The 12,204-nt window shown below is 42.9% G+C and overlaps 1 protein-coding gene across 1 annotated transcript in view; it reads left to right on the top strand.

The window, feature by feature from the left end:
• MSRA (methionine sulfoxide reductase A) overlaps positions 1 to 12,204 on the top strand; it is a 230,508-nt gene that overhangs the window by 130,545 nt on the left and 87,759 nt on the right. Inside the window, exon 4 of the mRNA XM_041426134.1 lies at positions 5,031 to 5,135. Coding sequence (XP_041282068.1) covers positions 5,031 to 5,135 — 105 coding nt within the window. The remainder of the gene's footprint in view (positions 1 to 5,030; positions 5,136 to 12,204) is intronic.

Here is a 12,204-nt window from a genome sequence, read left to right as displayed (position 1 = left end):
TCAGACGTCTTTTTCTCCCCCTCTTTGCCGGGGGGACGTTTTTGCCAGGGTTGCAATCCCCACTGAACGAGCTCGCTGGAGTTAATCCTCCGGGAGCGGCCGTGTTTTCTAAGTGGGAAATGGATCCAGGATAAACAGACAATCTGCTCTTGGCACTCAGCCCTCTCTGCCTCGGTGTAATAAAGTCTTCCCTTCTGCAGGGAGGTTCTTCAATGGTTAAAACCCTTCCAGAGCTGAAGGAACTGAGCGCCAGCACTGGAAATCTGATAATGGCTCCAATAAATAGAGTTTCTGTTTGCACAGTGAACAGCACTTAGAATCATATTTATAATTCCATAAATTATTTAAAAAATATCATCCAGACATTGAGGGTTCTAGAAGTGTTCATACTCATTCAAACTTTTGCTGTGGGATATTAAAGATCTGCTAATTAAAAGCAGTGGGTGAACTGAGGACACTGTGACTCTCTGACAATATAAGTGGACATTTCAGGAGGAATTCTGAAGGAGGCACTAAGGTGACGAGCTGGATGTCACTGAGGGAATCACATCTCCCACTCACATCATTTGAAATCCTTGCAGCTCCTCAGTGTCAGGCTGTTGAATGTTAAAGACACGGGGGTTTTTGGAGAACAAGTGGGCTTATTGTTTCTCTTTGATTGCTGCCTCTCCATTTTAAGAACTCTTGCAAAAAAAGGTTTGATTAGAAATATTTCAATTATTTTTCTCACCATACAGAGGAGTAGTGACCTGGGTTGATGCTGTGTTATTTTGGCATTGGATTTACCAAGTGTGTGAGACACGAACAAAATGGGATTATTCTGTTTTCATAGTCAGACTCAAGCCTAATGCAAAAAGTCACCAATGCCAAGATTGTTATTAGGAATAGCCACAGCAGAAAGAAAATCCACTGTATTGTGGAAAGGCTTTGAGGAAAATGAGATGTGAATCTGGTAGGACCAGCAGCATTACTTCCTTTCTTTTCCCCTGAGGGTGAATATTGATTTTAAATCTATTCTAACAGTCTCTTAGCTACACATCTGAGGATATTTTTCATGAGGTCAGGCTATGGTTCTCAGAGGAGCACCATTATTTCCTTATTCTGGGAAAAAAAGGAGGCTGATCCTTTGAACTTCTGGATTAGCAGGAGCAGGCAGTGTTGACAAGGTGTAATTGCTGTTTCAGTCAGGAGGAAAGGTAATGCCTCTGTTGTTTTCAAGTTCTTTAGGAAACTTTCTTGTGGTCTAAACCTGTTCATTTTGGGCCAGTAATTTGCTCCATAGTGATAAAAAACCTTTCATAAGCTTCATGTTGGCTTACAAAAAATGAAAATACTGAAGTCAGAAGCCACTCTTTCATCTGATTTTAATTGTACAATTGCACACAGAATCACACAGAATCACTAGGTTGGAAGAGACCTTCAAGATCATTGAGTCCAATCCATGCCCTAACACCTCAAGTAAGACATGGCACCAAGTGACATATCCAGTCTTTTTTTTTAAACACATCCAGGGGTTCGGACTCCACCACTGCTTGGTTACTGATTTCACCCCTAACTCAGGCTTACCACCCTTGGGCCTGCTTCCAGACAGCCCAGCTGCATCCCCTTCCCCCTTCAAACCTAGTTTAAAGTCCTCTCAATGAGTACTGCCAGTTCTTGAGCTAAAACCATTCTGCCCTTAACAGAGAAGTGAAGCCCATCCTGTTCCAGCAGGCCATGTTCTGGAAAAGTTGCCCCATGATCAAAGAAGCCAAAATTCTGCTGATAACACCCACCCTTGAGCCACTTTTTGATAATGTGGGCTCTGCTATTCCTTTCATAGTTTTTCTCTGCCACCAAAGGGACTGAGCAGAACACTACCTGTGCTCCTGCCCTATCAACCACTTGACACAGTGCTTTAAAGTCCCTTTTAACTGCCCTGATGTTCCTCTTTTTAATCTCATCACTGCCAGCCTGCAGTATAAGCAGTGGGTAATGCTCAGAGGGCTGAATCAGCCCAGGCAGTCTCTCAGTGATATCCTGTACCCAGGCCCCAAGGAGGCAGCAGACCTCTCTGTGGGGTGGGTCTGGTCGATATATGGGGCCCTCTGTTCCCCTCAGAAAGGAGTCACCCACCATGACTACCCTTCTTTCCTTTTTGATGTCAAAAGTGGTGATTCACCAGATGAATCATAACTGGGAGGCTCCCTGGGCAGATGATTTTCTTCTACATCATCTGGCTGACCCTCCTCATCCAGGGCCTCTTACTTATTCTGAAAGTGATGGGGGTTGGGAGGAATTTTTGTTACCTCCTTGAGTGGAGTGGGACCCATTTCCACTCCCCTTTATCCACCAGGTGTGTCCTCCTGTTGACAGTGGGAGGAGTGGGAGTGTTCTGACTCCCTCAAGGATGGAAGGGCAGAACCCCACCAATCTACTTCCCTTTCACTTTCCATAATACTCCTTAGCCTTTCCACTTCCTCCCTAAACTTGGCCACCAGAGAGAGGAGATCGTTCTCCTGTTCACCACACAGGCAGGCTTCTTCTGGAACGCCCCCTGGCACCACTGATAAACTCAAACACTCTGCACAGGAAGGGCTCTGGACACATCCTTTTTGGGGGGTTCTATCTGGCTACGTACACTTTCACTAACTACAGGTTTTGATCTTGTAAAAACCATTACTAACAACAAAAAAAAAGAAACCCAACAAAACCCAAAACCAACCAACCGACAAAACCCCAACAAACAACAAAATAAAAACTCCACTAGCAGGTGGAAACCCACAACCCTGCCTGTGCAAACAGCCGTGCAAATGGCTGTGCCACACCCACAGAGAAGTGCCACACCCCTCTTTACCACTCAGACTGCTCTGCCACGCCCACAGAGAAGTGCCACACCCCTGTTCATGGCTCAAATTGCTGTGCCACACCCACAGAGATGTGCCACGCCCCATTTACCTCTCAGATTGCTGTGCCATGCCCACAGAGATGTTCCATGCCCTTGTTTACCTCTCAAATTGCTGTGCCACGCCCACAGAGATGTGCCACACCCCTCTTTACCACTCAAACTGCTGTGCCACACCCATAGAGATGTGCCATGCCCACAGAGATGTTCCATGCCCACCCTCTGCCTGCGAAACGAAACTAACGAAAACAATGTTGGCTTGGGCAAGTTGGACACGCCCCTGGTCGTGGTCTCTCCTTTTTTTCCTCTAACTACAGTAAAAGTCCCAATTTGGGCACCACCAAATTAATTGTTTTTGCTGATCAATGACATTCAACCACGATATCGGGAATAAATTCCATCCCTGACCTAAGCTGGCCATCGTTTCGTGTTGAAGACCATTTCACTTCATTATTAAGTCAGTTAGCTCTAACATGTATTTTTATTCTGCTGAATGGGTGATCCTGCTTCCCACCATCCGAATTTGGCTTCAGGTAATGAGATGCTTCCCTGGACTGTAAAAGGCAGAGAGGAATTGGGTCACAGTTGGGGACATCCTGCAGGACAGGGGGACCTGGCTTCACTCCAGCTCCCAGGAAACCTGGATATTCTCTTTTAATCTCACTGGGCAGATTTTTGACACATTGAGATAGGGAGCAATTTGATTTTATAAAATCTAGGCTTCAGATATCCCAGATGTGTCCTCCTTTACTCCTCTGCATTCCAGACTAAATTTAATCCCAGTCTTTCAGATCCCTTTTATCATCTGGCCCAGGCCTCTGTACCTTGTTTAGGTTTTGTTTCAGGTGCCCCATTAACTGATAAAATCAGTGTCACACTTTGCCCTATCGTGGCTCTTTAGTATTTCCCAGCATCCTTTTTATTTTTGTTTTTTATTAAAATTCAAATTTCTCCTCATGCCTTTACTGAACCGTCCTCAGTTACTCACAAAATCTGATTTTTCTTTTTTGGTGACAGCTCATTCAGGAGCCAGCACTGGGCTGGATTCACCCTGTGTGGAATTCCTTGATTCTGTTTAAATCAGTGGAATAAATCTGGAGTTTGTGCTGGGGTAAATTAAATAAAAACCTTCCTAATGTGATCAAGGAGCTTAATATGTCCCCACCAAAAGGCAGATCCAGTTTATTCTTTTGATGTTTGCATATTATGATTTAATTGAAGGATGGGATTTTTTCCCCCCCATTCATGAATAGGTAATGACAACAAACATCTAATTTTTAAATTATAAAATATAAAACATATATAAAACATAAAATGCACTTTGTGCAGTGGACTGTCACCTGAGAAGTCTGAGTACTTATCAATAGCACTATTAATTAAAATTTAAATGAATTGTGTGGCCAGATCCTTCAGAAGCTGGATTTTTCAATAATACTGTGAGTCACAAGTCAGAAATGAAAAAAAAATTATCCAAAGTGTAACTGAAAAATAGGAATAATATTTTTGTAAGTGCTGTAACATCTGCTAATCTTCCTTGCATTTCTGCTGTCATAAAATTTGTTCAGCCAGACTTTGACGCTTTTGAGCCTAGGATATTGTGAAACAGTTTGGAATTATTTGTATGATCATGTGTAAACACACCCTTGACATTTGTTTTTATCATCATAATCAATATTATTGATATTTTATAGTAATGATAATTATTTCATAATCAATTATATTATCCATTTCTCCATGGAAACAAACCCAGTCAAGACAGCTTAGACATAGAAGTTTTCATATTTTAATGCTCTATTTGGAATATTTCAAATATTTTGCTAGTTTTCACTTATATATTTGCTAGAATTATTAATTTTTTCTCCTTTAAGCTAAAAAACTGCTGTAATAACATCACTGTTTTCTCTTCTCGTCTCTCTGCATGGTTTATTTCACGATGGCCCTGTCTGAACAAATAGATTTAGTAGAGTTGACATAAATATAAAACATTGTGCAAAAAAGCTCAGGTAAAAATGGTGCTAAATCAAAGTATTTTTAGGAAAACATGAAACAAAACCAAAGGACTGTGCTTGGAATCGCAGAGACGAAACCCTTAGTGTGGCCCGGCTAATTGTCAATGCTAAAATCTGATTTTATTTTGAATTTGCAGGCAGAACTGGGCACACCGAGGCCGTCCGGGTGGTGTTTGAGCCACAAAACATCAGCTTTGAGCAACTGCTCAAGGTCTTCTGGGAGAATCATGACCCGACACAAGGTAGAGTGATGAGCGAGCCAGTATTTAATTATCTTACTAATTACAGCTGGGATAATTAGTGTTTGAGCTGCATGGAAGAGATGAACCTTGAAATCACACTGGAGCTCAGGAATATGATTGCAGACATTTATTGACAGAGAAAGAGAGGGAGAGGGAGAATGGGAGCACAGAAGCTCTGAGTGCCCCTCCTCCCTTACAGCTGCCTGGGCTGGGAAAATTCCCACAGAGTGGCACGGGAGACAATGGAAAATTCTCTTCAACTTTGATTATGACAATTTTGTCTCTTCAATTAGACTGTATTTCTTTGCAATTTCAAAATTTCTATTATTTTATTTTTACCTTGTATTTTAAATTTTATTTCATTTTGCTGTATTTTGGTTTTTAAAAATTTATTTTATTTATTTTATTTTATTTTATTTTATTTTATTTTATTTTATTTTATTTTACCTTATTTTAGTTTTTAAAATTTTATTTTATTTTATTTTATTTCATTTCTACCCAGGCCCTTTATCCTTCATCACAGCTTGGGATTTTACATTTTTCAACAGTACTGAGTATATTTTATGATTAGAAAAAGAGAACAAAAAGGGCTTAGAGATGTTGTGCAGAGACACCAGTGGATCATTCTACCTATCTGCCTTATCCAAACCTTTGGATTTAATTTATCCTTCTTGGCAGGGGTTTTGTGCTGACACGACCCACATCTGTTCAAACAGAAATGGGAAACTGTGTGCAGAAAACATTTTGCATGTTTATAGAGTTCCAATAAACCTCATCCCTTCTCCCATTTCCCAGAAACGCTGCACACAAGTAACTCATTTCAATATTTGAACAGCCATCGTAATTATGCCACTTGTTACCGCATCTGGGAACAAAAAAATTGCAGATGATACCTCCAAAATGTGATGCCATCCCAGGAAAGAGAAACTCAAAGAGGGATCCAGGGACTATTGTGGATAAGTGTCTTCCACTGAGCCCAAAGTGGTTATTGCAACTTCTGCCTGTATGGAAAGGGCTTGAGTCAGGAATTTTCTGTCTGCAGGGCCAGGAAATCAGAACGTTTTGTGCAGTTCCTCTGTTGCCATCCCAGGGATCTGTGGAAATATTGCTGGGGATTTGAAGAGGGACAAAAAAGGATATAGAGCCCAGAAAACCGCCCCAGTGCTGGGAACAGACACATTAAAGAGGGAGAACACCATGTCATGGCAGGGTGGGTTGGATATCAGAAAAATGTTCTTCTTTTAGAGGGTGGCTAGGCACTGGAACAGCTCCCCAGGGAATGGTCACGGCTGCCAGAGCTCCAGGAGCATTTGGACAACGCCCTCAGGGACAGGGTGGGATTGTTGGGGTGTCCTGGGAGACCCCAAGGAATTGGATCAATGATCCTTGTGGGTCCCTTCCCACTCAGGATATTCTGTGATTGTATCATCAAGTCATCCTTGCAGGTGCCTTGTGCCAGGTTGAGCACCTGACCCCGACAAACCAGAACAAGCTGCAGTAGCTGGGAGCTGAAGTTTGGAAAGCTCCGCTGTGGGATGAAGCATCTTCACATCCCTCAGTGTAATTAAGCATTGGAATTTTTTTCCATCACTGTCCTTTTGAGTCTTTCAGATGGGATAATCCATCATTTTAAAAGAGGGGCTTGATTCCAGTCAGGAGAAGGAATCCTGTTAATCTGTCGAATGCAGTGGCCCATGCTGATGATTTATGAGCCTCCCTTTCCAACCCCCTCCTTTAGAGCTGTGTTCAGGATAATTCATCTGCACAATTCCTGAAAAAACCTGGAGCTCTGCATTGAGAAAGATCCCTTCCTATGGCAGGGGGTTGGAACAAGGTGATCTTTATGGTCTCTTCGAAACCATTCCAGGATTGTGTGATTCTAAAACAATCTCCACCCTCAAATCACACTGCTGGGCCTTCCTGGCTTTCTTGTACAGTTTATGAAAGAGTTTTTCTTCCTGTCCTACCAGTTTTTGGTTTTCTTGCTCTTTTTTTTTTCTTTGGATTATCAGAAATTGGCCATCACCAGAGGGTGGCTTCTTTTTTTCAGCCTGGAGAAGAGAATCTTCAGGGCAAAATCATTGAAGACTTCCAATACTTACAGGGAGCCTACAGGAAAAATGGAGAGGAATATTTACAAGGGTCTGGAGTGAGAGGAAAAGAAGAATGGCTTCAAACTGAAAGGAAGTAGGTTTAGATGGGATATTGGCAAGAAATTACTTTCTGTGAAGGTGCTGAAGCCCTGGCACACAGTGTCCAGAGAAGCTGTGGCTTCCCCTGGATCCTTGGAAGTGTCCAAGGTCAGGTTGGACAGGGCTTGGATCAACCTGGGATAGTGGAAGGTGTCCCTGCCTATGGCAGGGGGTGGTGTGAGATGGTTTTTAAGATCCCTTCCAACCCAAACCATTCTGGGTTTCCATGGCTCTTATGGGCTGGTTGTTTTGATACATCAGGACAATTGGTCCACTTGTTTTGCTCATATGATTGGATTCATCCTGATTGCCAGAGCTGGGACTGATGGACAGGAATTTATGATTCTTCATCTTCCAGGTATGAGGAATGGATTTCTGCTGAAATAATTTGGACAACACCCACCTAATCAGTCTTTTGCCATGTCTGTATTCTTGATTTTGGCAGTGGTTGGGCTCAGCATGTGGCCTACTGAGAACAGGGAAGTGCCTGAAGTACTTCAGGGCTTTAGGATGACTGAAGTTCATTATCTGGGCACACTGATATTTGGATGAAGTGTAGTAGTTGTGAAAACAGGTCAGATAAACTCATCAGCTGAATTTCTGATCCTTTCTGGCTCTAAACCAAAGTAAAATCATGACATTATGTCTTTATATCCTCATACAACTGGGGTTCAGCACCGTTCCAGTCTGTGCTTTCAGAAGAAGGCTGCATGTGGCAGATGTGTGATTCACTCTCGGATTTCTGGCAGCTGGGAAGCATCACCTAATTAGCCCAGGCAGGAGGCCATGCTAATGTGGCTGAATTCCTTCTGGGAATGAGCTCCTGTCTCCATGTGACACAGAGCCATGGAGACACCCGAATCCTTCACAACTGTCTCAGGCATCTGTGTGGTATGGCAATGCTTGGTGGAAACTCTCCCAAACCTTCATCGAAGCTCGGATCAACAGAATTTCCACGTGGTTCTTCCATAATAATTTGCCAAAAGTGAGAGCATAACTTTACCCCTGGAAAAGATGGAATTGTTCTCAGAAGACTTCGCACACCACAGCCTTGCACGGCTTGGTTTACCTGGGTATTTTTGTGGTTCCTTAATGCTGCACCAGGGGAGGTTGGACACCAGGAGGAATTTCTTCATGGAAGTGGCTGTCAAACTTTGGAAGGGGCTGTCCCCTTCCTGTTGGAGTCCCCATCCCTGGAAGTGCCCAAGGAACGCTGGAACTGGACGTGGCACTCAGTGCTCTGGGCTGGTGACAAGGTGGAGATTGGACTTAAGCTTGGAGGTCTTGGAGGTCTTTTTCAACCTAAATGATTCTGTGATTCTGTGATATTGTTCTAATCTCAGTCCAAGAATTTTGCAAAGCTCTTCACACCCCATTCATATTTCTGGATTTGAAGAAAACCTGAACCACAAGGTCCCAATGTCAAATTTCTGTTTTGTAAGGTGGGGATGGTAGAAGGTCTCTAAGTTGGGATTGTTTCTTTGCCTTGATTTGTACCTATTCCGTATTTTTAGCTGGCTGTGTGAAATGTGGCTTTATGTAGACACTAAAAGAGACAGTTTTGAGCTCTGACCTGCAATGTTTTTCTCCTTTGTGGCTGAGCTGTGTGCACACGGTGAGTTTTATTCTGGCAGCCTTGTGGGAATGCAGGACCCAGTCTGCCAATGAGAAGATTTTGACTAAGAAGGTAAATGAGAAGATTTCTTGTTCATGAAATTCAGCACAATCTTTGGGTGAATCCAGTGTCTCATACAGCAAGTGCTGAACTTCTTGAGTACAGCTCTCATTCAAAAACACTGAAGCTCAGTGTGTTTTGTCTTTTCTCACAATTTGGGGTAACACCATTTCACCTCTTCTACCCCCAGCGCAGATAATGGACTTGTCTCATTGTTCTGATGTCATTAGATATCAAATGTGTACATTCTGTGACAGATTAAGACCTTTCAGTATTGCTTTAGCTGGTACCAAATTGCTGAAGAGTACAGACTGCCAGTCCCATCCTTCATCATTGTATGAGTGTATTAATATGCAAAAACTCCTGCTTTCCAAGCAGTTGTCCTTTAGAAGAGACTGACACCTCACTGGGATTCAAATTGTCCCTGGGAAGGAGCCTGGCTCTTGTTTAGGGAAACTCTGGAGTGCACAGAAGTCAATTGAAAAACAGGAACCTTTGATCAAATCAAACAGTTGAAAGAGATCCTCCCCGATGAGCATCTCCAAAGTGTGGGGCCCTGACAAAGTCCTCCTGACTGTTAATTTAGGCTCTGTTTTATAATTCATTAGAATTGGGAGACTGAAAAAGCAACAAACAACCCCCTGACTTCTGCCAAGTGGCATATGGCTGTCATCTCTGCTCAGCCTCCAGTGCCCTGCTCAGCCTTCCTGCTCTCCCAGGGATGATCTGATCTATAAGAGGATTGCTCTGGATGGCTCTGTAAGGGCTCGAGTTGTTGTTTCTTTGTCATTGATACAGAAGAGAGGGCTGAATGGGATATGCCAAAAATACTGCAAAAAATCTTTGTAGATAATTTTATTTTTTGACGTTTGCAGAGGTGCAGGGCAAAGTCTGTATTGCCTGTTTTTTTAATGGGGTCATCCTCAGAGCTTTCCAGATTTTTTTAGATTGTAAGAATGACTGTCTCCTTGAAGTTGCACCCTGACCATGGTGCTGCTTGCACCTCCTTGCTGCCTATACAGAGGTACTTGGACTTTCAGCCCATCAGTTTTGTGCCTCTTCTGCAGTGTCACAATTTCTGTAAAGTAATATTTGACTTCTCTGTTATGGAAAATGGTGATTTTCTCCTCTCTCCTTGACCTTTCAGCCAGATACAAGCTCTTTGTTTGTGTTGACTCTGGCAATCACAAAGTTCTCTGCTCAGGCTGAAAATTAACCCTGCATGAGTGGAAGTGAAACATGGTTTGCAGCCAGGATTTAAATTGCCAGGAGCAGGAATGCTGGTGGGATCACCCTTCTGGCATCAGCACTGACCTGCAGTGCCTGTGCCAATTCCAAACCCTGCTGTGCTCCTGGTTGGGGAGGGATGTGTCATGTTAGATCAGATCAGGAAGTTTGGCTGCTCTTTGTGGGGTGTCAGAAACTATTTCTCCAGACCTTTGGAAAAATCAATCTGATACCAGAGAAGAGTGTTTGGCATGGTGCAAATGTGAGTCCTGTAAAGGGCTTTAATCTTGAAATTCTCCTGACCTGTGTGTGGGTAAAGTCCTTTATCTGTCAGGGATTTCAGCCAGTTCAAGGTGACTTTAAAGAAAGGCTCCTTCTTGCTTTCATGGTCTGTACAAAAGTCAAGCAGACAACAAAACTAATTTCTTTTTAGAGCAGCCTGGTCTAGTGGAAAATGTCCCAATCCATGGCAAGAGGTAGAACAAGATAATCTTTAAGGTCCTGTTGAACCCAAACCATTCTGTGATTCTGTGAAAATGTGTTTGGGAGAAATGAAAAATCCACTTGTCTCCTCCAGCTCTGTTTTTTTCTAGAGCACAGTCCAAACCAGATGCTTGTTTGGGTAGTTCTGCTCCCCACATTCCTCAAAAGTACCCAATCATTCCCAGCCCACAGGAAACAACTCTGGTACAGCTACAATTCCTTGTGGTGAGTGCCTGTTGTCCACAAATCCCATCATTTTTCATTCCTTCTGCCTTCCTGTTTGGATTTTTGAGTTAGTGGCAGAGAGGAAGCCAGCACTCCACAGGTTTGGTCACTCTGACCACAGGGTGAAGGACAAACCTGTGGCCACGGCTGCTCAGGGGCTGCTGGAATTTCCTCTCCAGCCTTGTTGATCCTTTGGGAATACCCAGAGAACCAAAGTAATTGTAGGGCATCTCATTCCCCCTTTCCTGTCAGGGACAAGTCCTTATCTTGCCTGTGTTTGTGCAGGAAATGTAAGCAGGGCTGATGTTTTTCCAGCAGTTGAGGACCATCTGTCCTACAACAAACCCATCACCTGCCAGACTTGTTCAGAGCATCTCTCAGTCCATATGTCTTGTGTATCCATGATAAAGAAGAAATGTAGGAGCCATTTCTCCTCCCTGTGACCTTCCAAACACGCTGGCATTTAGCCTTGGTGCTGATACAGGAATTCTCCAGATTAATATCTGCTTTTCGTTGTGCTGACCCAGTTTGCTTGCAGAGGGGATATTTATTTCTCCCCAGCTTTGAAGGCCTGTACTTTTTTTAGACATTGCATAAGGAATCTATCATCTGCAAATAATTAAAATTAGACACTAGAAATGACATTGTGTTGCTAATGAGCAGATGTGTCTACTTATACCAGTGGAAGAACAGCTGTACACATAAAAAACGCTGCAGCCACCCTAAACCAACATTTGGTATTCTGCTACAGGCCTGGAACTCCATTTGGAGATTAAAGGGAAAAAAATAATCTCTCCCTGTAAAATGTAACCATTTTTATGTTTTGCCTTTACATTTTTGTAACTCGCTTCCCTTTATAATTTGAGTGAGATTTGTGAGTCTCAGATTAAAGCACCTTTGTCATGTATTTCAAACGTTATTAAGAGCCTTGATGGTCTCAGCATTATTACAAGGTGTAACAAAAACCAGTAGAAATACAAAATCTATTGTCACCAGGCATATTAAATATATTCAAAATAGAATTACCAGCCCCTCAGGGATCCATTCTTGGTCCAATACTCCTCAATATTTTCATTAATGACTCGGAGGATGCAGTGAAGAGGATGCTAATTAAATCAGTGGCACAGACATTGCTGGGAGGCTCTTGAAGGAAGCGAATAAAGCACAGCCCTGTGTTGATAAATTAACAAAAGCCATGGAAATCGATGTCCCAGGACACAATAAAGATAAATGTGAGGTGGTTTCTGCAGGGCTGGACACTCAAGAG

Source organism: Onychostruthus taczanowskii, unplaced genomic scaffold, assembly GCF_017590055.1.
Source record: "Onychostruthus taczanowskii isolate IOZ18803 unplaced genomic scaffold, ASM1759005v1 scaffold90, whole genome shotgun sequence".
NCBI classification, from domain to species: Eukaryota; Metazoa; Chordata; class Aves; order Passeriformes; family Passeridae; genus Onychostruthus; species Onychostruthus taczanowskii.
This window is presented reverse-complemented; position numbering and strand designations above follow the sequence as displayed.